The 26,715-nt window shown below is 38.4% G+C and overlaps 1 protein-coding gene across 2 annotated transcripts in view; it reads left to right on the plus strand.

The window, feature by feature from the left end:
• Positions 1-26,715, plus strand: part of Wdr81 (WD repeat domain 81) — a 45,099-nt gene that overhangs the window by 2,873 nt on the left and 15,511 nt on the right. The window contains exons 5-22 of one of the 2 annotated variants that reach the window (XM_045737375.2): positions 534-648; positions 1,850-2,005; positions 3,741-4,305; positions 7,444-7,521; positions 8,968-9,198; positions 9,998-10,198; positions 10,475-10,620; positions 12,714-12,898; positions 13,514-14,669; positions 16,579-16,739; positions 17,155-17,239; positions 17,653-18,293; positions 18,401-18,576; positions 20,655-20,902; positions 22,316-22,418; positions 24,093-24,264; positions 24,720-24,841; positions 26,368-26,480. In XM_045737375.2, the coding sequence (XP_045593331.1) occupies positions 534-648; positions 1,850-2,005; positions 3,741-4,305; positions 7,444-7,521; positions 8,968-9,198; positions 9,998-10,198; positions 10,475-10,620; positions 12,714-12,898; positions 13,514-14,669; positions 16,579-16,739; positions 17,155-17,239; positions 17,653-18,293; positions 18,401-18,576; positions 20,655-20,902; positions 22,316-22,418; positions 24,093-24,264; positions 24,720-24,841; positions 26,368-26,480 (4,654 nt within the window). The remainder of the gene's footprint in view (positions 1-533; positions 649-1,849; positions 2,006-3,740; positions 4,306-7,443; positions 7,522-8,967; positions 9,199-9,997; positions 10,199-10,474; positions 10,621-12,713; positions 12,899-13,513; positions 14,670-16,578; positions 16,740-17,154; positions 17,240-17,652; positions 18,294-18,400; positions 18,577-20,654; positions 20,903-22,315; positions 22,419-24,092; positions 24,265-24,719; positions 24,842-26,367; positions 26,481-26,715) is intronic. The other variant, XM_045737376.2, reaches the window with a different exon arrangement.

Raw genomic sequence — 26,715 nt, forward strand, 5'->3', positions numbered from 1 at the left:
GCCTGCCAGAGTGAAGTGTTTAATTACATTCAATGCTAGATTTTTATGCATAATTTCAAGGTATATCATTTTGTTAGGTAGTAATTGCCAGATATATCAAATCTTGGTAATAATAAGGATTTACAGTATAAGCCAAACACAATTTTCTTATTTTTCAATACTGTAGTGACAATGGTCATATGCCCTAACCAGGACTCGGGCCAGATGAACTAAAATATGTCATATTACATAAGCATTAAACTTGTGATGTATTAAACTTAAAAAAGTATAGTATTAAACCGCTCCCCAAACACATCTGTGGCATCTCTCTATTAACACACTACCATAGCACCCTCAAAGTTTGTACTTTATTTTTCATGTCATTCAGCTTCTATAAACTGTGTTTTGTTTAAAGTAACCAAATAGTAAATGAATACATTACTTGGTTTTCAACTTTTAATTATCAGTTTGAGTTATTGTCTATAATACTTGTAGTGATACGAATGTTAATAATACTTCATTGCTGTCTTTGTACTGTGTGTATTGTCTTACAGAGCATGGTGTAGCAGTGCAGTGGAAAGGTGGAGCTCAGGTAGGGACGGACAGCATGCACAATGTTTTGAGGGAAGTGCTGTGGAGACTGTATGGCTGCAAAGTTATTCCCATACGGTTAGTCTACATTCTCTTTGTATTGTGAAAATTTATGATTGGCAATGGACCTGGGACCTGTATAAGAATGTTTTAGTTAATTATATTTTTTAATATGTTTTATGCTCTTTAATATTTTTATTATTCCTCACTTTGACAATGAAGTTAGCTGGTTCAGAGATCAATATGACATCTCACATAAGGCATAAGTTTATTGTTTATCATAATGGGAGATAGAAAACAAATTCTCTGCAAAACCTTCTGGTAGTGCCCTTAACTCTGGGGACCAAATTAGCAGTGACAAACTACCATGCTCTTGAGTATCTCTGCCCCAAAAAGACATTATCTCTACAAGTAATAAGCCCAATAAAAAGTATATGGTGAATACCCCAATCATGTAGGTGATATAAGACTTTTACTAACATACCTGGCTAAGGCCTCTGTGGCCAAAATTGAATACAATGTATTTTTTCGATCCTTTATTTTGTCGAGACATTCTTGGTCAAGTATTAGACCTTGACAAAAAACACGGTTGGTGTTTTTGACAAAAAAAACACGGTTGGTGTTTTTGACAAAAAAAACACGAAAAATAGGGTGATAGAAGAGGATGAGGGAGGTGGAGATAGTGAGACAGAGGTAATTAGGGAAATAAAAACAGGGAGGGGAAGAAGACATTAGATCTAGAAATGATCGTAGTGTATCTGAATACAGAGCTGAATATGGAAAGCAAACTTTGAGCAGACCTCATGGCTGAAGTAGAGAAATGTAAGAAAATGAACCAATGCAGGAAAGCAAGTGTCAACAAGCATGAAGGTAATAGAACAAGCATGATTAAGGTAGTAGAACAGGAAGGGGAAACTGCAATGGATGCAACAAAAGCTACAGAAAAAAAAAGAGGAGTATCTGGGATCAACGATCACCATAACTTTTTGAAGAAGTTACTAAAGAGTCAGAGGCAAGACAGATAATAAAGAACATTGTGACAAATGATGTTACTGTAAAACAAAGTGGCTAGTGAACAGTGCCAAAACAGAAATGGAAAGGGAAATCGGTGATTACAAACGACTTGTCAGAACCAGAGGAGATGAGAAAGAGTTACAAGTATATATGAGTATTACATACAGTAATTACTCTGTGTGCAGTCTTATGAACTTTTTCTTTTTTATTATTCTGCAACCATTACATCCACTTTACATTTATTTCTAATGTTTGCTGCTTACAGAGGAGATACCCCAGTGCACGGTGGGATACAAGGCAGCCGTGTTCCTGGCCCTCACACCAATGTGCTGCCGGCCATATGTGCTTTTGAAGCAGACCAACATATATTAGTTATGCTGAATAGCGTTTACCATAATGTTCTGCAGTGTGTCTCATTTAGGTAAGATGAAACTCGCGAGTTTGAATGTTTTTAATTAGCAGTAATTAATTCAGATATTTAAATAGGAAGTGATGATTGTTACTTTGTAAATGTGTATGTCAGATACAAAACATTAGACAACATGTGTAGTTTTGAGTGTTATAGCAGTGAATGAATTTCCTATTATCAACATAGTTTGGTTATTATAAATTACCAGCAGTTTATAAACAGTTGTGTATGATAAAAAAAGTACCAAGAATAATAGATATCATAACATTTAAAGGAACATTTTCTTGTAGTGTAGGACAACTGCACAATGAAGAATCACGATAACATGATAGTACAACTGTTGCTTGATGAATATTCATAAAGTTCTTTAATTTGAGCTGATATCTCTGTGCTACTACAAAAAATATTTGTGTGGTTATTGATAGTTATAAGTAAATTTATATATCCCTGGAGTGGAAAATAAATGCAAACAAAACAGGGGCTGCTCATATTCATATGCTAAGACTAATTCATCAGGACTTGGGGATATGGATTTTTTTATTTATGCACATCATATATGTCAGATACTTAACAGCAAGTAGTAATATCTCAGTAATACTCACGAAAAGGCGTAATTCCATCATGCTCTCAGGTCTTCTGCAAGCAAAATCCACAAATTCTGTTACATTATAGTTTAGATGGGTTGTCTATAAGAACATAAGAACATATGATTAAAGGTAACTGAAGAAGGCCTATTGGCCCATATGAAGCAGCTCCTATTTATCAGTCAGTACCCAATCCCACTTATAACGAGTATGTCACATAGTTATGACATACTGTAACTCTACCTTCAGTATGTCACATTGGTTCTTTTTCTTGTGATGTTCTCTCTCTTATTACTGGTTAGTATGCTTGGGCACTTACACCGACACTTGCACCTGGTGTTGACACCATCCAGCATGCAGTTACAAGTGTCCCCACCCCACAGCCCTCGCATACTTCCTAACTGTTGTCCCGTGTGCAGTCGGCAAAGGCTGCAACTGGATTTTAAGTTCTTGCTTGTATTTATGTATTCCTAGCCCATTCCTTTTCTGCAGCAAGGAGAGGCCTCAAGATTTTGGGTTGGTCTGAGTATGGTCTGTGTTTGTCACACACTTTGTCACTCTTTGTCACTCTTTGTCACTCTTTGTCACTCTTTGTAATCTTGTTTCAAGGCTTAAGGGTTTTATTCCTTCTGTGGATTCTCTTTTCTTGTTCTTCCCCGTATGGGTTGGGTACTGCCTTAGCCTCTGCCCCTAGTTGCATTTCTGTGTCCCTGTTCTTGGCTTGAAAAAGCCCCCTCTGCAGGTTTCTACAGTCAAGTTTACCTCAGAATCTGGTCAGTAGAGCATGCTTTTGGTCCTTCTCTGGAACTGTGGGAGTAGGTTTTTTATTTAATGAAAAAGGGTACAGGGTATGACCAGTCCAAAGTGACAGAAGAACTTAACTTAGGGAGCATCTGAATAAAGTGCTCAGAAAGGTGTTTTTACACATACTCAAAGCCTGTTTGTTTTTTCCTTTCATAAATTTACATAAACATAAATTTATTTTACAAAAAATTGCTTATGCTGATTTTTCAAAACTGCATTCCTCACTCATTGTAAGGACTCGCTGTATACACAAGTTTATACATGCCTAAACACACAGTCGCTTCTTTCACCAGTTTTTCTTTTATTATTTGTAATGTGCATAAATTTGTTATTGGCTAAAATTATTTTCTAATCCACAGCCCAGGCAAGTTAATTGGATCTGAAGCACGGCCGCTCTTTATACTTTACCAGATTTTGGAAGCGGCTAGAGATACACATGATCGAGGGCTTCACCTTGGGAATTTTACCTTGAGTCACCTTTTTATTGATGACTCTCTCTACCTCAGCTTGCTGCCAAGCATTCCTGATAACTTGATTCAGCCAGACTCACTACACTCTCAGCACACAACCAAAGAGAAAGCAGAGATTGAAGTCATACAGGAGACTGACTCGGGAAGAGAGAGAAGCAGAGTATCACCTTCAATGGATGCAAGTCAGTGTATTGAAGTCCCCAAATCTGATCACATATCGGACACACAAGATCTGTATGCGGAAAATAATTACGCCACTCAATGTCAACAAACTAGTACTAAGTTATTCTACTGTCCAGTAACTATGACAAAAAAAGTTTATGATAATTTTCAAGTTAACGATGGTGATAGTGAGGAAACTAAACACTTAAGTGCATTAAGTCAGTTAGATAGAAGATTGCTTCCATATCAGAAACTAATGTCTAGTGAAGAGGCTTTTGATATCTTAAAACAGGCAAGTTGACACACTACTTATTTTATTCACTTAAGTTTAATAGATGAACAAACTTGGTGAGTGATTTATGTATGTATTCAAAATTATCTGTAATGAAAGGTTTAAGCATAGGAATGTGGAAACATTTCATTCTCTGCTGTGTGATACAAACGGCCCCATATTCCATGATAAAGGGATGGGAAGACTGGGCAGGGACCCATCTTGTTCCTGCCTGGGCCCTGAAAGTATAATGTAATGACTGGGGATGTAAAGGAGGAATAAGAGATAATAGAAACGGTGAAAGTTTATCAGAAGGGAATGCGTAATGTGCTAGGATTTGTAAAGTAATTTTCAGAACAAGTGAGAATGAAAAATGGAAATGGGTAAGCATTATAATAGGAATTAATTGGAATGAAAGTAGGGAGGGAGGAGGCTATTGACTGTGGGGTGGTACAAGTTAATGAATTGCTTCTCATGGCACTGTTCAAGATACTTATCAACTTTGAAAAGGTAAAGGCAGTAGCAGTGATTGCACATGATGTGTGTGATGGCACAAATTAGAATAAAAAGAATTTTCGGGTTAAGATAATACAAAAAAGTGTAACAAGGAGACAATTGAAGTGTCAGTTGTAAATGCTGTATTAAAGATACTTATAGGAAAATGTATTATTTGTGTAGAAGAAATTACAATATGAATAAATGAAAAGTTTCTATAAGTTTATGTATAGCATGCAGATGGTGCAGTTCTCCTAGAATATCATAATAAGGATACAGATATATGGGACATTAAATATAACGTTTGTTGATGTTTGTGAAAGACTGCAAAAAGTGGTATGAATAAAAGTGAAGTATTAGAGTACTGTACTACCTGTAAGTGTGTATTGGGAAGGGCTATCTAGCTCATTATGAGTCACCTCTTGGCCATTTGTATCTAGCATGCCTTTACAACTTTTGACATTTGAGTTCTGTCATATTTTTCTTACCGTTGTGGATGAACATGACTTCAACACTTTCTTCTTTCAGTGCATTCCACTAGTTGACCACCCTTGCAGGGTATGAGAGTTTTCTTACATTTTTAAGACTCAATTAAGATTCAAGCTTCCACCAAGATCCACTTGTCATAGTTCCTCTCGATATAAATAGGCTGGTTCTTGTCCACTGAGTGTATTCCTCCAAAGTATATTGTATGTAATGGATCATATTCCTTCTGTTCTTTCTCTCCTCTGTTGAGAACTATATTTCCTGTAACCTAATATTATAACTTGTCTCTTTGAGTTCTGGTGCTCATCTAGTTGCAAACATCTGTACTGTACTTTGTAAAGTTTTGTTCTGTGCTTTATGGGGGAAGATTCCATGCCAGTGTTGCATATTTCTACTTTCATTTAATGCTGTGTAATGAAATGCTCTCTGCTCTCTGAAATCCATTTTGTTTAGATTTATCTTATTTTCATTGCTTTCCTGCTGCTACAGTAATGGTATCCTGTTTGTGGTGGAAAGAGAAGAAAACTCGGTGTGTGAATAGGAATAGAGAGAGAAATCCTATAAGCAGTCAGTCACTGAGATCTGAGCTCGGTAATTCAAAAAGTGAATTTGTGCAGATGTTGAATGTAGTGAGACTATGAATAAAAGTGACTTGTGCAATGGAAGCTTTGGTTATGAAAAACTAGTTACAAAGAAAGGTGGCCAGAAGGCTGCATGATGTAATGGTAGTGCTGACCTTTATGAATGGACTCAAGTTCCTGGCATGGCATGAACAGGAAAAAACCATGGCATTAGGAAGTCGGAGTAAGAAATGAAAATGGTATGGAAGGATGTGGAATAAAGGGGTGTGTAAAGTGTAAGAATGAGGAGAATTTGAGGTAATTTAGTCATTGAATGAATGGATGATGATAGCATAGTTAAGAGATAACCCTTCATTGTCAAGTTAATCCTATAGGCTGCATTGGTCTGTTCATCCAGCGAACTTCCCTAGTGCCTGGGTGTCCTGTTTGGTTAGTTTCCTTCAGACCCTGGCAAACTCCCTTGTGGGTCTGTGGCATGGTTGGTAATGGATCAACCTATGGAGCCCATTCTCACTACATGAGAGTTTAAAGGATCTCATTGAGTTTCCTACTTGCTGATGATCATTGTCTATTTTTGCCAAATACTGACTGTTGGATTGGTGGCACCTCTGACTTTGAGTCCGGCAACCTTTGTGCTTGTGGGGTCTCTTATCTTATCAGATCCTGCTTCGAGAGAGGAGGCTTTTCAGTCGGCTACTGCTTTGTGTGTTAATTTTTTACACTTTTGCGGGTTGTGGTATGGTGCTCATTTAGTTTGTCCCCTATGGTGTTTAGGGATCCAGTTTTGGAGTTGGTAAATTCCGTCTGCTGTAAGTTTCCTGCTTCTATTCCTTTCCCTGCTGGTGTGATGCACCCTGCATCTGGTCTTTCCCTCTAGTTCAGGCTTTTGTAGATGCTGCCTCGCCTTCTCCCTGGCAAGTCCCATGTTTCCTTCTCTATTATTAGTTAGCTTCATGGAACCACCAAGGGAATCCAACCCCCCAACCCCCCCAGTAAGCCAGCATTGAATGTAATGAAATGCCCCTTTCCGGGTCAGGGCTGGTGGCTCCCAGACTGCCTCCCTCCCTACCAGGCATGTCTGTTGGGTTTGTGATCTATCAGCTCTGGACTGAACGGTCGCTGGCCTTAAAGCCAGGAACTACGGGGTGCCACCTGTTGGTGGCCCTGTGTGTTACGGGGTGTTTCATACCCAGTTTAGAGTGAACCATTTTATTTTGAATGACTAATTTGTGGTGTCTGTTGGTTGTTTAAGTGCTTCATTTTCATGGACCATGCAGTTATTTGTATTATCTCGTCTACTTTATGGTTGCCTTCCCAGTGAGGGGTGGTCTTAACAATCCCCTACTGTTTTTAAAGGTACTAGGTTCTGGCTCTGGTTTCCAGTAGGCAACAGAAGGTCCATATCTGATGTGACTTAGTAATGGGAAGCTATTTCGGCAATATAACTTAAGGGAGTGGCATGGGCTCGCCCAGAAAGGGGCGTTTCATTACGTTCAATACTGTATTTTTATATGCATGAATAGGAAAGAATATACATATATACTGTACTGTATTATGAAATTTTTTAATGGTGAATACTTACATTCTTATATTACAGGTGGACAGCAACAGTGTTCAAGATGCAGAACTGGAGGTGCTCCTTCAGTGCTCTTTAGTGCAGCTTACTCAACTCTGGGTATGTAATATCTTTACTCTGCAGTGGCACATCCCATCATCTTATTCTGTTGGCCCATTATTCACATGCACATTTAATGTTGTTCTCACCGGAGCTGTATTCTCAGTACTCATTATGGATACTACTGTTGATAGTACTGTGGAGCATTCATATATCATGAGTCACTCTGGAGCTTAAATCTCTGCTTTGAAAGTCTGGATCAGAAGCTAGTTTTAATAAGCTGTTTTACTGAGCTATTCCACTAGGCTGGAATATACAGTATAAACTTTAGGCTCGTATTGAGTGCCCCCTCAAGGTCAAACTACTGACCCTCCCCAGGATGAAATTCCACAACAGTTGCCTAACTCAAGGGGTACTTATTTATTGCTAAGTAAACAGTCCTTAGGTGAAAAGAAACTAACTCGACCAATACTGTCCCACCCAGAAATTTAACCCAGGATTCCTTATTGTGAGTCAAGAATGAAGTCAATTATGCCATACTTATTTGTTAACCCTGTGTCTCACTGTGCAAGGCCTACCTTTTCCAGGCCATCTGGAAGGTAGTTTGACTCCTCTTGCCAGTTGTGTATCACCACTCATCATATCTGTAAGTTTGTTGCTGTGATGGCATTCTTTATCAAAATATCCATGGCATGCTGTTGATGTTCCTCCAGCCCAGGCCCTGATCTGCAATCTGATTCCCCAGGCAAGCTCTTTTGTCCGTTTCTGATTTTACTAATTTATTATTTTCCATATAAGAAAAAACTTTTCTCCTTTGCTGAGGTGTTATTGGGAGTAAGCTTGGAGGGCTGAGGGGCCCCCTCTCAGAAATGAAACATTAATTTTATGAAAGGCCCTTTTCTGATTGGCATCTCAGTAGCTTTCTCTTTTTTCCCACAGGAATTGTTTTGGTTCGGTTCTGGTGGCTCTTGAGTGAGGTGTGTAGCTTTCCGAGACCACAGGTGACCTGGGCCACTATCTGGTGGTGGTTGGGTGCATCATTGTTACGGTTGTTAGCTGCAACAACAATCATTTGTTTTGTTTACCTCGCGGTTCATTATATTTCAAGCACTTGTGTGGTTTGTTGCGCCTATCATTTTTTATGGATATTTTCTTGATTTTAGGCAGATCTCTGATCCCCATGCTCCCCTCGTCTTGTATAGAGCGCCAGATCCTAATAGTGGCTCTTGGTACACCAGGGTGTGTTTTAGAATCTTGGGTTGATTTTCGAAGCTTTGGTATGCCATTGATTAAGCTCTGGGAACAACTGATAATGGCACATCATCATATTTAATGCTTTAATTTGCTTAAATTGCTTCCCTATAGTCTGAGTTTATAGGCTGAGGTTTCCCCCACCCATGAAAATGGGAAATTGGATAATGCAAAAATAGCTAATATGAAATGAAAATCATTGTGTTAAATAGAATACAGTTTCTTGTGCATTTTACCCAGTAAACTTCCTTTCAGGTTGGCCACCAGATAACGACTCTTGATTACCTACTATGCCTTAATTTTTATGCGGGCCGAAAGTTCAACTCGCCCCATCATCATCCTACGGTGCCATGGGTGATGGATTTCTCTAGCAGAAACGGTGGATGGCGAGATCTAACCAAAACTAAATTTCGACTAAATAAAGGGGATCAACAGTTAGACCATACATACCAGATGGCAGCTAGTCATGGACAGAATAAGCAAGCAGTAAGTTTTATTTCTCCCATTTTCTCCTGACCATCTCTACCTCACTTCCTCTCCACTTCTTCTCCCACCTATACTATAGCCCTTCATTAGGCCTTGATGTTATTTTTGGCATGTAGCATTGTACATTTAGAAATAGCATATTGTATATACTGTATATACATGTCAATGGTATTTTATATTTACTAGTATATTATAAAAGGGGATATGGACTTTGTAGATACGTGTAGAGTGGCGAGAAACACCATAAGTATTTATTATTAAACTGTAGGATAAGAATTTATACAGAGATACTTGAAGAGTTAATATATTTTAACTACTTGAGGGGGGGGGGCATTGTTAGGTCTCCCAGATACTCGTATACAGTATCTGGGTTACAGTATCTGCAGTACCCTGAAGCTGAATGAGACAGCTTGGAAATTAGGCTTAGAGTTGTATAAAATGTGGTTTTCTGAGTGGATTATTTGGCTGCTCCTAACCCCCCCTCCCCCCTTCCTTCCTCTCTTTCCCTCTACTAAGTATGTTTCTTTGCATCAGTAAGTACTGTATGTAGAGTTGCTGTAGTGTGTGCATCTGAAGCTGTGTGGAGTTGCTTGCTGATGTCAGCTGACACAGGTACCAATGCAGATTACTGATAATGGGACCTCTTCCTTGGCAGTCACTTGGGATGTCAAGTGAGGGTTGGAAATACCTTGTGTTTTATGAATGAACTCTTTAAAGAAATTGTGAGCTTTTTTTTGTATAATTTAGAGCCTGGATTTTAGAAATATACAGATGTAATATTTTGTATTTGCACCCTCAGGTTGCACATCATGTGACGGAAGTATTCAGTGAGATCACTTACTATGTATACAAGGCTCGTGTAACCCCAAAGGAGATTTTGACTAAGTACGTACGTCAACAGTGGGTGCCAGAACATTATCCAGCTACAATAAGTCGGCTTTATCTCTGGACTCCAGATGAGTGTATACCTGAATTCTACATCGATTCATCTATTTTTAAGGTTAGACATATGGCCATTAAATGTTGAAATTTGTTTTCTATGCATGTAGCAACATTTGGTGGAAGTTTTGTAAAGTACATGTCTTTTGCACTTTACATGTATGGTCTTTTCATTGGACAGTGTTTTATTTTGTAAAGATTGAGGATACCTTCAGCATGCATAAGTAGAAACGTGTGCTGTATTTTCTCACATTCTGAATGCTATTTCTGAATGATCAAGTGGCACAAGATAAATAGTTTTTGATGCAGTTATTTATATTTTTTTAACTATTTTCAGAGTATCCACCAGGATCTAAGTGACTTGGAAGTACCTGAATGGTGTGAAGATGCTGCAGACTTCATGCACTTCCATCGCTCTGCTCTCGAGAGTGAGAGAGTGTCGCAGCGTCTTCATCATTGGATTGACCTTAACTTTGGACACAAGTGTGTACTTGTATATTGAGTATTTTCTTCTATTGTTAGCTTGATTATTGTGATTTTTATGTGTACCTTTATTGTTATGTGTTTTTATGTTGACATGTACCAGCGAGGCATTGGTTAGTTAGCACATGTTACTTCATACAGAAATCTTGCATTAATTAATTAGGGACATCTTTTTAACCTTGTAACAGTTTATTCATTTCTATCTTTCTATCTTAATGAAAGTGTTTGATGTCCAATTAAAAATGAAATGTCATGAGTACTGTATCTTCCAAATAAGAACATAAAACATAAGACTTGGCACAGCAACAGGCTTGTTGACCCACTGAAGACGAGTCCTGCTCATAATCACTCCCTCTCGTTCATATACCTGTCCAATCTATGCTTCAAACCTGTAAACAGTCTCTCAGTAATGCTAGCTGGCTGCCCATTCCACTCATCCACATCCCTGTTTCCAAACCTGAACTTCCATGTATTCCTCTTAAAACTAAATTTCTCCACTTTGTACACATTGTTGTGGGTTCTGACCTGTGGCAACTTTTCAGAACCCTGTTTAAATTCCTCCTTGTATATTCTCCTAACCCACTCAAAAATTTTGCTCATATTTCTCCTTGTCATCTCTCTAGTATGTGTAGATTGAGACACTACAGCCTGTCGTCATAGGAAAGGCCTCGTTATCCTTCTCTGTATTTTCTGTGAGTTTTGTGCCTCTTTTTAAAGTACGGCAACCAGAATTGCACAGCGTAGTGCAAGTTGGAGCCTTACCAGTGCTACATACAGCTGAAGGATGATATATGTGCTTTTCTGTTGATGACGATTATTCTTCTTCATGTATTCCAGCATCCTCTTTGCTTTATTTTGTGCATTGATGCATTGCTGCCTTTGCTTCAGGCTACTGCTAGCACCGACTCCAACGACTCACTGGATCTACCCAGGGCTATACAAGTATTACTGATGTGGTATATAGCATTGCTGTCTTGCCCTAGATACAAGAATTTGCATTTATTGATGTTAAAATGCCCAGCATGAAGTTTGTTGAAGTCTTTGCATTTCATCAGAGTCTTCTTTTGTACTGTATTTATTACCTGCCTTACCATTGTGTCATCGACAGACATGCTGATATTCTGGTCACTCCAATATCTATTTTGTTGTATTTAAATTGTGAAAATCAGTGGGCTTAGTGCAGAGCCCTGTGGCACACAACTAGGAACGTTTGTCCTCTCCAGCTGCACTCCATTTATGGTGAATCTATTTTCTGTCTTAGCCATGCTCTGATCCAGTTTAATATGTTTCCTCTAGTACCATGTACTTTGACCTTCCTTAGTAGCCTCTCTTGCAGAACTGTGTAGGAGGCCTTGCTGAGGTCCAGAAATACGTGATCATATTTGCTGTTGTCAAATGCCCCTAATACACTTTAATGACGGCTTGTAAATCTGTTTGGGAGTCACTCATGTTCTATAACTATAGAACACAAGAATGAAAGGCATATTGGCCCATGTGAGGCAGATCCTATTTATATCCAACCAGATATACTCGTATAAAGTACTGTACATATCTAATCTACGTTTGAAAAAATCCAGCGATCTCATGCTTACAATTGACAGAGGTCTCTAGTGTCAAATGACATCCCCTAGAATGGGTGAAAATTTTAAATAAAATGAGGCACCTTAAATCATCTCCCAAATGACTGGAGCAGTGTAAGGTGTAACCTGTAACATTTGAACATCAACAACCCACCTCATCTGTCAAGACCAATATCTAAAGTGCCAGCATTGAATGTAATGAAATGCTTCTTTCTGGTGGTTCTCTTGGTAGCTTCCCAAGCTTCTTGCATGCATACCTGTCAAACCATCAGCACTACATCAGACTATTGAATGACAATTGCCTAAAAGAGACAGTTATCAGAGTCAAGGTCATCCCTTCCCCCATTGAAATACTGACCCTCCACAGAGTGCAACTCCACAACACATTAGGAAACTTGCCCAACCATTTCTGTCCCACTCAAGATTTTCAATTGTGAGTCGAGAATAAACCCAACCGTACTACTGTACTTTGTCTTGATTTGTGGCTCTAATATAGGGTAACTGTTTCTTCAGGTTGTCTGGTGGAGCATCAGTAAAAGCTAAGAATGTGTGCCTGCAGCTAGTGGATGCCCATACAACCCTTACTACTGGAGGAGTTGTACAGCTGTTCACTACACCTCACCCTCCAAGACTAACACCATCTCCGTACCTTGGCAGATCACCGCCCAAGTTCAGTATCGCTGCACAACAAGAAACAAGTAAGCTTATTGTTTTGGGATTCTTTTATACTATGAAGTTACAGCACATGCAGGATAAGCATGCATAGCCAATTTCGCCAGTACAAAAGGCACTACTTGAGCTCAATTTAAAAAATATCATCGTGTCAGAAGAGATGCTGTCTTCCGAGCCGTTAATAGACATTTCTCTCCATTATCCTTCCATTCAGTCATGTTACAGTGGTGACTCGAAATCTTTTCTTTGGGAACATGAAATAAATTAATTTGTATTAAGGTGTCCAACAAGCAGACCCCGTTAGCCACTCCCTTAGGCATTGCTATTGTTCCATCAGCTTGTCAATTTCTGACCTAAGCATAAAGCCAAAGTTGTACAGAGGCTGGTGCGAGGTCTTGACATTTACCATTGTTGTCTCAATAAATACTCCAACAAGTACACCCTCTTGTCATGGATGCCTGTGACCTACTAATGCATCTTGCAATAAAATGGTAGTTTCCTCACATAATAACCAACTTATGTGAAATTCTTTTGGTAATATTGCAAGCACTTCTTTAAAATATAATTTAACAATAAAATGTGTATGATTTACATACACTTACGCATGAACTATTTTTCTTAATTATAAATTTTCTTTCCAGAATTTGAAAAATGTGACGAGGCAAGTGAGGCAGACTCGGCACCAGAACGGCAGGATGAAGAAATGGAAAGTGTCAAGTCTTTGGCACTTTCCAAAAAATTAAGTCGATCTAGAACGTCTCTGTTTGAGGAAAAGCAAACAGAGTTACCGAATATCCAATTACCTCATGAATATAATCCACTTGTAGCGCTTAATCAAGTTGAAATGTTATTTAATTTGGTATTGAAAGCATCAAGAAGTATTCCAGAACAATCAATTAAGTGTAGAGACATTCAACAAGCCGTGAAGCAGGCAGCCCATTTGAGGCGTGTCAGAGACATACAGGTAATAGGGTGTATTATTGTGGAGATTTTCTCACACTCAAAATGTAGGATTCTGAGTAATAAAGCTTCACTCAAAGAGAGATACGCTCATGCTCGCAAACTTCTCACGCACGACCAAACTGATATTCCTCGGTGCATACGCCATACTTTACAAGTAATATTTCAGATAATGAACTGGAGAGATGCTAAGGACAATTCGCTACCTAATAAATATGAGCCAGTGTCATCAGATGGTTTGCCACCTCCAAGCCCACATCAGTTGCTTCAACCCCTTATTAATGTAATTGTCTTCCCATCATACTTTCCAAAACTGTATAGATTTGTATGCAAGATGAGACAATACTCACAGCTTTTGAATGAAGCTAATATGTTGCTAAGTGAATCCCAGAAAAGAAAGGAATATATTCTTAAAGTTGCCGAGATCAGGGTCAAGATGGCTGCCAAAGATTTGCCAGATTTGTTGCCTAGTTTATCAGCAGAGGGATTAGACCTTGTTTTACCATACTTGATTGAGCTCTTTGAATATCCAGAAAGTGCTGTAAATGCTGCGTGGTACCTGACGAGTCTCATTGCTCAAGCTCTGGGACCAGAGGAAGCAAATAAACACCTCTTGCCTCCTGTAGTGAAACTTTTTGAGGCCGAAACTGTGACAGACAAACATCTCAAGCTTTTCCATCGCTCCTTTCTCCTGCAATTGATAGTCTGGCATGGTCTTCACAAGTTTCTCACATTTTTTGTAACACCTTTGATTGAAGGTGTTGGTGGATATAAGGAAGTACATGGAAAATCACAACAGTCTACAGAAATTGTTAGAAAGCAGTCTACAACTCTCAAGTAAGTGAAAATAACCAAATTCTCTTCTTGAAGACCTGCATAGTTCTTATGCTTTTAGTCTGGCACCTGTATGGCAGCCTATAGTATTACCTATAGGAGGCCAATAGGCCCTCTGCAGTTCCTACTACTAGCCCCTCTATTACATCTTACTTTGCTCCTCATCTCTTTTGCCTATTTATTGCCTGTCTCTACTTCCTCATCACAATCGACTTGAGAATGGTCCAGGACGGACCGAAACGTCGTCGTCTCTTCACATTCTAGTGTGTGGTCTGGTCATTATAGTATTACCCGCTTTCTACACCCATTTGAGAACCATCACATTATTAAATCATGTTCTGCGCACATATTTAATGAAAAATGCCTTCATCCTCTTGAGGATGGTATAGTAATTGTTTTATTCACAGGTTCCTTAAATATTTTTGACTAATGTGAATGCAAAATTATATTTGGGTGAAATTTAATATGGAGCTTAAGACCTTGCATTTGCATTTCTGAACTATCACACTAGGTTCTCACTTGAGGATGTCCATAGTATTATATGATTGGGATCATGAGCAATAAAGAAGGATGTTCTAGACCAGTGATTTCCAACCTGGGGTCTGGAAGCTAAAATAACAATTGCAAGAGGTTCCAGCATTAAATGTATAATTGCTCATAATAAAGCTGCTAAAGATAAACTTCCAAATTTTCAGGGTTTTTTCTTGGTTGTAATATTATCAACCCACTATGGCAATATTGATTATATCATGTTTATCACAAGCCTAAAGTGACTTAACTTTAAAACTTTACAGTGTCACTTTAGTGACACTAAAGTTTTAGTGACACTTTTGGCTGTGTCATGTAAAGTTTTAGTGACACAGCCAAAAGTGTCACTTTAGTGACAGGTGTCGCTAAAGTCAAGTTTCATTCAGTACAACAATACTTTTGGCTAAAAAAAATCATGTAAAAAATTAGTACCCAGACCTTGTATTTATAGTACCGAGATATTTAATGCTATTCCACACTACATATTTGCAAACAGACTTTCTCCCAGCTGTTTTAAATAAAATAAAATAATACAAAAACATGATGAATTTGGAACCTGATATACGCTTAAAACTGTCTGGCATTGAACCTGAAATTTGAAACAGTGTCAACAAAATAGCATCAAACATCTCAAAATAAGCAAGTTTTTTAATACTGTACTGCCTTTTATTTAATTTCATACTCAGTTACATATGTCTTTCAATTGAGAGGTGAAACTGGGAAAATGAATTTGTTGTTAATAAAATCAACTTGTTTAGTTGACAGACCTTTAAAAAATCAAGGATCCATGGGGAAAATTAATTTAAATAATTAAATCACCACAGGGGGATTATTATTCATCCATGTAGGGTCATAATTAGGTACAATATTAGGGAGTCACTTAGTTTTTCAATTCACCCCAGAATGACTTGACAAGTTTTTACATGAACATCAAAACATTTCCAGTTTTCTCTACATCACAAGTGACTGCTGACAGAGGGGCCATGCTTCTATGCTTGCCTGGATTCCTGTACCGGTACCACCCATCACCTGGTGGCAGCCAGGTTTTCCTTTACCTCTTTAAGGAGGGGTCAGATTCTGGTCCTCATTCCTAGGTCTCGCTCACCACGCACACGAGTCTTTAGACATCTTGTGTGTTTTCCAGGACTTGGACATTTCCACATTGTAGTATTAAGAAGCTTATAAAGGGACATTTCCACGTTGTAGTATTAAGAAGCTTATAAAGGCCCACCAGAAAGAGGCATTTTGTTTCATTCAACACTGGATTTATTTTCTAATTTAAACATGTTTGCAGTTACTGTACTGTACTCACATTTCATCACTGCCTGAAATAAAGCTAATAGTTAGACTACCTGATGTGATATCATCCTTCTCCTTGCTTTAGGAGTGTGGACATAAGCCTGTGTGCTGAAAGTATAACTTCACCCTGTGAGGAAGATTCCCACTCCAGCACAACAGAGCTCACACTGAAAATGGACTCCGAAGCATCTGGTGCAGCTCGCATTGAGGCTGACCTCACAGATGCTGAAGCAGAAGCAGAGCCAGGTCAGATGCTTATACTAGGATGTAAAGAAACTGATCTTTCTTCAAAGAAATAAATATTGTTTTCAGTGCAGTTGACAGTATTTTAAGTAATATTTATTCCTCATCTGCCCCTTTCTTCCCCCCACCCTTCTGCACATTATTCTTAGGTAAGGACTTTGTTATGAAAATGTATGTAAACAAACAAGTGTGGCAAACTGTACTATTAGTAGGAACTTTTTTTAATTTTTTTTCCTTCCAGTGTACAGTATTTAAAATTAGTCGATCAAACACTTTATTCATAAATGGTAGCATAGTTATAAGTAAATTTGTCTTTCTTTTATATTGTGAGGAGGATTATTGATATAGAGAGCATTACCAGACCAGATATAATGAGTTTATCAGTATTTTGGGGTGTTGAAGGCAATTTTTGTTTCAGAGGTATTTGTGTTTGAAGGGGGTGAAGATGAAGTAGATGTTAGTTCCCCAGACACTCCTATGCAAGATGCAAGTGACCAGTTGAGGTGAGGCTGTACCTGTTAAATTCTGAGTAACCAGGTTTTTATCCCATCTGTATACAATGCCTCGTAATACAAGAGACGGTAATGTGCAGCTTGGCAAGTTGGATCACTTAACTCGGCTTGCATTTGCTTCTTTAATACTTTAAATGAATATACAGTGGAGCATCAGAAATCCTATATTTTCATAACCAGAAATTCCTAAATATTTGAATAATTTAAGAGTTTTTATTTCTGGAGGAGCTCCTTGTGCACTAAAATTTGTTGGTACAATTCATTCCAGCTTTTTGATGCATTAATGTATTATTGGTATTAAGATTAATATTTTGTTTGAAATTTGTCAATCGGTGAGAGATTTCTGTACTATACATTAGGTTACTGTTCTGCAGTACATTACTGTTCATTATTTGTTTTGGCAGATCACCGCTGGCATCAGAAACTTTAAGTCTGGATGAAGTATCACTGCAGGAAGGAATAGGATCTATCCCATCTCTGTGTCCTTCTCCACACTCCCCTTCTATGAGTGGGGATGAGGAGGAGCCAGTAAGTGACCCAGACACCCCTACACCTCTTGCTGCTGCTTACACAGCTTTACCGGCATCCACCACTACTAACATCAACATTCCAAAAAGTGGTGTAACTGGTGTTTCAGTGATCAAATCTGCGGGAGAGTACTCTACTTCACTCCCTGACTTTCGTTTAGAAAAAGGGAGATTTATCACTAACATTGACATTGGAGAAAATAACAAAGATTCTTTTAAAACTGCTTTTCATGATGTTGAAAATCAGAACAGTAAACATAAATTGGACCTTGATCATAGCATGTCAGATGTTTGTTGTGAGAGTGTGCTCTGGCTAGCAGGAAGATTGGGTCCAGTTCTTACTTCCCGCTATGTTACACGGAATCTATTGAGAATGCTAACCTTGTGTTATCTCCCAGACTCGGGAGCTCTGGCCCCAATACCTACGGATCCATTAGATGAACTGTCGGTTACAAGAAAACGTATTCTTGGTGATCATTACGCTAAAAAAGTGCTCCATTGTCTCTCGGAAATTGCTTGTAAGTATTTATTGTTCAGTACTATATATACATAAACTATACATTTGGTCATATTTTGCTATAGCTCGTAACATGCCATCTTTATATGAGAATTGCTATTTGAACAGGTTTATATGGTGAGCAAGTCATTTTACTGCAATACCTGTGCCACATCTGTGAGTTGGTGGCATCTTGTCGACGTAAATTGTCAGCAACAATGGAAGGTGGCGTTTTGGGAGCCATGGCTTTACTGCAACACCTCTTGCCATACCTCACTGACAGTACATTTATGGAACACTTACAGGTTGGTTCTCCTAGTTACCCTGTACAAGTTTATGGGGCTTTCTTAAAGTTCTTCACGTTGATTTTTTCAGTGTAATTCTTTCAGTTGCACTTATTCTAGTCCTAATTAAGTAGATTAGAACATATTCTGTATACTAAGACTAACACAAAATTGTGATGTAATACAAAAGTAGAAAATTCAGTATCCTTTATTCCAATTGTTAAATTATAAATTGAATAATGGGTATTTATCCTGAATGGTTTGTTAAAGTTTCATTTCCCCCATTATGTTAAGTGGTGGGGAATGATCCAAATAATGCAACGTTTCCATTTGCTCTTGCACTCTGATGCAGGCTTCTTCATCACAGTACACAGAGTGATGCCTTTGTCATTGGTTACTCAGGTAACACGTTCTTCACCTTCTTCGTAACACATTGTAATAACTCATATCGGTTGGGGAGCCGGTCGGCGAGCGGACAGCACGCTGGACTTGTGATCCTGTGGTCCTGGGTTCGATCCCAGGTGCCGGCGAGAAACAATGGGCAGAGTTTCTTTCACCCTATGCCCCTGTTACCTAGCAGTAAAATAGGTACCTGGGTGTTAGTCAGCTGTCACGGGCTGCTTCCTGGGGGTGGAGGCCTGGTCGAGGACCGGGCTGCAGGGACACTAAAAAGCCCCGAAATCATCTCAAGATAACCTCAAGATATATCTTACATAGTCTTTCTCTGGTTCTCCTGTTTTCTATTGGAGACTGCTCAATTTTCTTTTCTAAACACCTGCTCATAATATTTTATATCCGTTCAGTTTTATGTAATTTATAATTGTAATGTAATTATTAATCAGAAATTTGTATGTCAAAAGAGCATATTTAAATGTATTCTTTTGAGAGATACAATGATATTTATCATGGGCAGAGACCTCATATTTAGCCTGTCTATCAAAGCAGAATATCTGTAGAATGACTAACACAGATACTTGTTGATGAAGGTATCTTGAGAACTTTGCATTGAACTAATCTTTCACAAAAGGCTTGAATGTAGCCTCCAGTCTGTTTTTTTTATTATCTGCCTCTGCTTCACTGTACCAGTGGTTTCATATAGATACCTAAGATGCCTAATAAATGACTTCATTCCACACTTCCACTAACGTTTCTTCCTTCAAAACGAGATACTTAAGTGAAAATTTAATACAATACTGTACTCTGTTGTGTTGGGGATAGGAAGCCTGTGTATGTATGTATGTATGTATGTATGTATGTATGTATGTATGTATGTATGTATGTATGTGTATATATATATATATATATATATATATATATATATATATATATATATATATATATATATATATATATATATATATATATATATATATATATATATATATATATACATACATACATACATACATACATACATACATACATACATACATACATACATACATACATACACTTTAAGCTTGCATCGAGGTCCCCCCTGGTCAAACTACTAACCTCTCCAGGATGCTACTCCACAACAGTTGCTCAACTCTTGGGTACCGTACCTATTTACTGTTAGGTGAACAGAGGTATTAGATGAAAGGAAATGGGGAGATTTAGAACCCATAATCCTCAGTTGTGAGAGGAGAATGTGAAAGGCAAGATTTCTAATGGCTAATATAATCTAGTAAATTATTTTATAAATTGGAAAAATTTGAATGCAAGTTGAAGAGCAAAAGAAGGGGAAGATTAGTACTAGTTGAAGAGGAAGACAAGGGTAGGTTTAACTAGTTGAAAAGCAAGATATGATGGATTATTGCTAGTTGAAAAGCAAGATATGATGGATTATTGCTAGTTTATTAGTAGTCCAAGACACACTTAAGAAAGAGCAATACCTATACTGATAATGATAAAATACAAATGTTGTCGGTAGAGAGTGATACACAGTATTGCTGATAGAACTGTAGCCACAAGGAACAAATAATGAGTTGTAATATTTAACACTCTAATTTCCATCTCTTAAAAGACAGCTGACAGTATTATGTACATGAATTTTATTTTACAGTATCTGCAAGTTTTGTGTAGCATCTTTTATTCACTTTTTTAGTTTTACATTTCAGGAAACACTAATTCGTAATGCAGTTTACCCTGTAATTCGTCTCTTGTCATCAACCAAAGTCAATTTCCCCCATGGTGGAGCAGCACGGGGAGTTCTAGCTTGCCGAGTTATTGACTGCCTCTTTATCATGGCACTGAGAGTGGGTCGGGAAATGAGTAAAAGCATCTTGATGCCCACTATTACACGACTCATGACAGCTTTTGATAAATGTCACACTAATTCTTCAAGTCAGCTTGGAGCATCACCAAGGTAAGGCTGTTCTGCTCTATTTCTTCCTAAGTTTTGTAACGAGTTCACCAGACCATATGCAGTACTGTACAGTAATTCAGAGAAAGAGAATAGTACAAAGTAGGATTTGATAGTGAAATTTGGATTATCATAAGTGTCTTTCAATGTTTCCATTCATAGTGCTCCCGATAAAGACAGCAAATATTTGGCGTGGATAACTATTGTGGAATATGTTTGAGGTCTTATCAAGTGGAAAGGAGTGTAATGTTGTGTACTTTCACATACTTGTGTACTTTAACTTCAACTTTTTGATACTGTGCCCCATGCAAGACTGATTAGAAGGGTAAAGGCTTGTGGTAATGGCTTGCCATCTTAAGTTGGATAAGGGCATGGTTATTTCAAAGGAAGAAAAGAGTTAGTATAAATGGAGTTAGGTAAGCATGGGAAACCATTGTAAGTGGCGGGGGATACTGTACAATAGAGCCAGCCCTTGTCCTTTGAGGGGATACTGTACTGTACAATAGGTCCTTGATCTTTGAGGTAGGAATATAGCCATGAGACTTGTGTGAATATTCAATTGTAAGAACTTATGGGGAAAATGTAGAGAAGTGTGCTGACAAAATTCAAAAGATGAAATTGTGTAAAAATTGAAATATAGTGGAATTGTATATCTACTTAATCCTACAGTGATATAATATCACTTAAATGTAGTAACAAAACAGTAAAGCGTACTGGGTTTTGTCGTTATTACTGTATACATGCATTATATATAACTACAGTTTTATGCACCACTATGAACCTCTAATCAGTTCTGGTGGGTGTGGTAATCTTGTAATCTAACACAGTGTCACACACTAGTCAGTTGCTGACATACTGACGAAGCAAAGACGTTTCATATCTTGAGCTGCACTTTAAAAATCCCTATACTGCGCAGTTTACAGATAATTAGTGAGAAGATCCCTGGTTGTGTTGTGCAGTTGAACAGTTAACAGTTCTTCTCCGTAATGCATAGCAAAGGCTTATTATATATATTAAACTCATAAGCTAAGTTATATCTTTTGGTAAAAGAAAAATTCTGTTTATTGAGTTTCCACTTGAGAATGGTCCAGGACGGACCGAAACGTCGTCGTCCCTTCACCTTCTAGTGTGTGGTCTGGTCAACAAGGAATGACTATATCATTATAGTGTCTGCTTTCTTTGTCATCATATGGGTGTCCTTGTGCCTTGTACTATATTTGTTAGCCCACTATATTGTACAATACTACATAATATATTAAAGTATTTAAAGTTTCCTTCTTTAGTTTATTGAGTGGTTAAGGATACTGTACTGTAATATACATAAAGTATATACTTTATAGTACAAAATACTATACATGCAGATGATACATAAAGATACTACACATGTAGATTTTCCCTGATTGAGATTCTTTCCAGATCACTTGAAGCAGAAGTAGTCCTGGGAGGTGGTGATGAAGCATCACCGGCAGGTGGCCTCCAAGCATCCCCTGGATCTAATGTAGACTCTGTCAAGCTTAAGGTCAGTTAATTTAAGATCATTTATTTTTGTATTCAATGATACGCTTTGTTAATTCAATTGCAAAACTTTGTGTGGGTTATAAAGTTTAAACTAATTAAGAAGAAATTCAAATCTTGTAATTTGTTTTTCATTTATGTCTAGTTTAATGATCACAGTTCATCCAGCTGGCACATTACACATTAATGAAGGTGAAACTGTGTTATAATCACTTTTACTCTCCACATATCAGCCCTCGCCCAAATTTCCCTGTTGTGTGATCTGACTGTTGTCTAGTGGTGTTGAAGGGATAGCTTAGTTTGTCTAATTGTTTGTAAGGGCATAAATTGACTAGCCCTTTGTTACCAGTTATCACTTGAAGGTGTCAAAGTATTTATCTGTTCCTTAGTGTTATAGTGACCAGTGTCTTGGTGTCATTGAGCTTTGCTTTTCACTGCCTGTTGTCATGATTTGAAACACAGCCTAGTATTCGGCCGAGTCATAATGAGTTTTTCTCTAGTACTGTACTGTACCGTTTTTGTTCGTTTATTGTTCTTGGTCAGTGTTAACTTAGGCAAGAATAGGTAGGTCAGTATGAATGAGATTTTGATTTTGCTGGAGCTCTGTTTGTTAAAAGGGACTGGAAGTAGCCAGGCAGCAAGCATGTTTTCCCACCCATAAGTTAATGACTGTGGAAGCTCCAAGAAGCAATCTACGTGCTGTTGCCATGGTAACTGCACAAGATGCTGTGAGTGACAGCCAATCAGTGTGAAACCCATTCAAGGTGTCATGCAAGGAGGGGCTATGATTGGCATACACATGTCATTTACTGGAGGCCTTTGACATAGCATCTGTCATTCTGTGTTATCACTTGACATCCTCTAGTTTTATTCCACCTACTTGATGTTGTGCCAGTAGGGTTAACTGAAGAGAAGAATAGAAGTGATGTCCAATGGTGTATAAGAGTCTAAGGTTGTTCTCAAGAGATGGTTTTTGCCAAAGAGGTGTAATGCTTGCCGAGTGAGAAAGCAGCTTCGACGACCGTGGGTTCAAGACTGTTTTAAGATGTTGTTTTAAGTTGTTTTGTGATTTATTGTTGCCATATATGGCTTGTAGGGAATTTTGAGAGACTGTTGAGAATGTTGCCTCTTTATTATTCTCATGGTGATACATTGTGGTAGTGGGTTGATCTTAAATCCCCATCCCCCATGATGGGGCAGGACGATTTGCAAGAATGTCTGATCGTGGTGGGTTGAAATAATCACCAAGAGTGTAGATTGTGTCATGTCCAGCAAATGTCACCAGCATGTCATTTCCATGTCAGTCAAGCACAGGTCAGCTACTGAGATGTCACCCACATTTTGTTACACTTTGGGTACTATTTTTATGATTTTTCTTGCATATATGTGTATACCTGGTTGATGGGGTTTTGGGAGTTCTTCTACTCCCCAAGCCCGGCCCGAGGCCAGGCTTGACTTGAGAGTTTGGTCCACCAGGCTGTTGCTTGGAGCGGCCCACAGGCCCACATACCCACCACAGCCCGGTTGGTCCGGCACTCCTTGAGGAATAAATCTAGTTTCCTCTTGAAAATGTCCACGGTTGTTTCGGCAATATTTCTTATGCTTGCTGGGAGGTTATGTTACATTTAATTGTTTGATTCCTACAAGAGAACAAAATTCATAATTTTTTCTTTTCTAGGCTTTAGAAGAGCTTAAACAGGTGCTGACACCTGAATTGGCCTACCTCTCGTATGTTCCGCTGTGCAGGTTCTTGGGAGCCTCCTACATGGAGGCAACACTGCCCAATCATGACCTCTTGCGATCCCTCTGTCTCCAGTATGATGAGAACACCCAGGCTGAACATGCTGCAGGTGAAATACATTGTAGATGATGTTTTGTTAAACAAAATTTGGGGGGGCATAGTTTGGCACAGATTATTTTTGAATGTGTAATGTTTTTAACAGTACCTAACTAACTTTTTGGGTGAAGTAAATATTTTCCATAATTTCTCAAACTCTTATTCACAATTTCTTACTCACTTTCACTCTTATCTTTCACATAATGAGAGGTTCTGGCCAATCCCTAGTGTCATGCTTGCTCAACTAGTTAAAATCAAATAAACTTGTCCATATATATTTTTAATTTTCTTATTTGGTTCATGAGACTTCAGTTGTGTAGTCTTGCCTAAGGCAGTCTTTCTTGATGCTTAAAAACAGTGTCTAATGTTAAAGGTAATTGTGCATCCCTTGCATACTGTGGAAATGCTTAAGTGTAAGAATCAGCAGTTTTATTGCAATTAAGAACTAAGTGAATAATTTGTTAATAGTATTGACAGATGATGGCTTGGGGCTAAACAACTCGACGAGCTTAGCAGATGATACAAGTGGGAGAAAAACCAGCACCCGCAGCACCAATGTGGCCATGACAGGAAACAGGATCGACATCAGGGTCAGTTATATTCTTACACTTAAGTCGTCATGGTCTCATGTGTATGTCTCCTGTTTAATACAATTATGCACAGATATGAGGATTTGCTTTAACTGTACGTATAATTTACATGTAAATAATAAAACATTTTAAGTAATTATTATTAAAAATATATAATACAAAAATGTGTTCTTTTTGCATTAGGTAAACATTAACAAAGGCAGTTCATGTTTAACTAAACAGTTCTCAAAAAATACTTCTTTGTCAGTTTTGTCGATTCTTGTTACTGTTTTGTATGTCGTGATCATATCACATCTTTCTTCTATCTGCTAGCTTTGGTATACAGTATTTAACACCTCAGACCTCTCGTAAATTGCCTGTGGTTTGTTCAGTCTGTGAGGCCTTGTATCCAGGTTATCTTGAGGTTATCTTGAGATGATTTCAGGGGTTTTTTGTTTCCCCCGGCCCGGTCCTTGACCAGGCCTCCACCCCCTGGAAGCAGCCCGTGACAGCTGATTAACACCCAGGTACCTATTTTACTGCTAGGTAACAGGGGCATAGGGTGAAAAAAACTCTGCCCATTGTTTCTCGCCGGCGCCCGGGATCGAACCCAGGACCACAGGATCATAAGTCTAGCGTGCTGTCCGCTTGGCCGACCGGCTCCTTGTTAGTGTACCTAGCAGATGTTGCACAATCTCTATCCTGTCATCCATCATGATTTCTGTCCCTCTTCCAGCATACAAGCATATGGTTCTGCCTTTCCCTCCCTTTCCCCTCCTCTGGCTATGGCTTGTAAGTGGCTTTACTGTTCTCATAAACATGCCTCCTGGTATGTTACAGGGTGAATGTTTAGTTATGTCTTTTTCACAGGGAGTTTGTTTAGAACATCCAAGTTTTTCCCGACCCTTTCCCCTCATTACTTGTACAGGCACAAGGTGTGGTCCTACTCGCCTTAGGGAAAGCCACAGGCCCCTCTTGATTGGAGATCTCAGTCTCAACTCTGTGACCAGCTCTTAGTAGACCCTGGTGAACATTTAAGTTCAGTCTTGAGCAGAGTGGAGGTTTCATATTTGTTTCCTTTTGATCCTTCTTGGGTTTTGATTTCCAATTCAGATGTCATGTATCTCTTAGATCACAATGCTTCTGAATCCTCATCTCATTTTGAGTTTGCTGCCCCCTTTCTCTCCCTTTCAATCACATCTTCAGGCTGAAGTAAGCAAGACTGCCCCTTCTGAGGCAAGTAACTCACAAATGACCCTTGATATCACAGATGACTTGGCAGTCATCTGTGATATCGAAGAGATTTATATAGGACTTTGATTGTTATGAGTGAGCAGCTATCCATCATTCTGGACTAGAGAAAATACTCCTTTGAACCCTCTGGTACCATTTTTCCCCTGCTAGAACACCACGAAAAGATCTTGGTCATCCTGCTTGACTCTGTATTTTTCTTTCCATTTGGACGTGGTGGAATTTAGTTTTGGGAGCAGCAGAATGATATTCTTAGATACCCAAAGCTCAAGTTTTTCATGTTTGATCAATTATAGGAGACAGCAGATGGCTTCTCCAACACCCACTCAGACCTTCCACCTTCTATTGGGTTTGCCACGACAGTTGACATAACCAAGTACACTGGCACCAGGATGGACAATTCTCAAAGGTAATTGGTGGAATTCATGAGACATCAGCTGTGAAATGCTTCACACATTAATAATTATATTTTATTTCTTTATTTCATTAATTTATTATTTTTCAACTAATTTGATTTATAAATTTACTTAAATGTTTCTTGATTTTCACTTCAGAGTTATTATGCTTTATACAAGATTGACTAATCTATTATCTATCACTATGTGACTGCTTCCAGTAATTTGACTTTTCATTGGATATTTCTG

Source organism: Procambarus clarkii, chromosome 28 (genome assembly GCF_040958095.1).
Source record: "Procambarus clarkii isolate CNS0578487 chromosome 28, FALCON_Pclarkii_2.0, whole genome shotgun sequence".
NCBI lineage: Eukaryota > Metazoa > Arthropoda > Malacostraca > Decapoda > Cambaridae > Procambarus > Procambarus clarkii.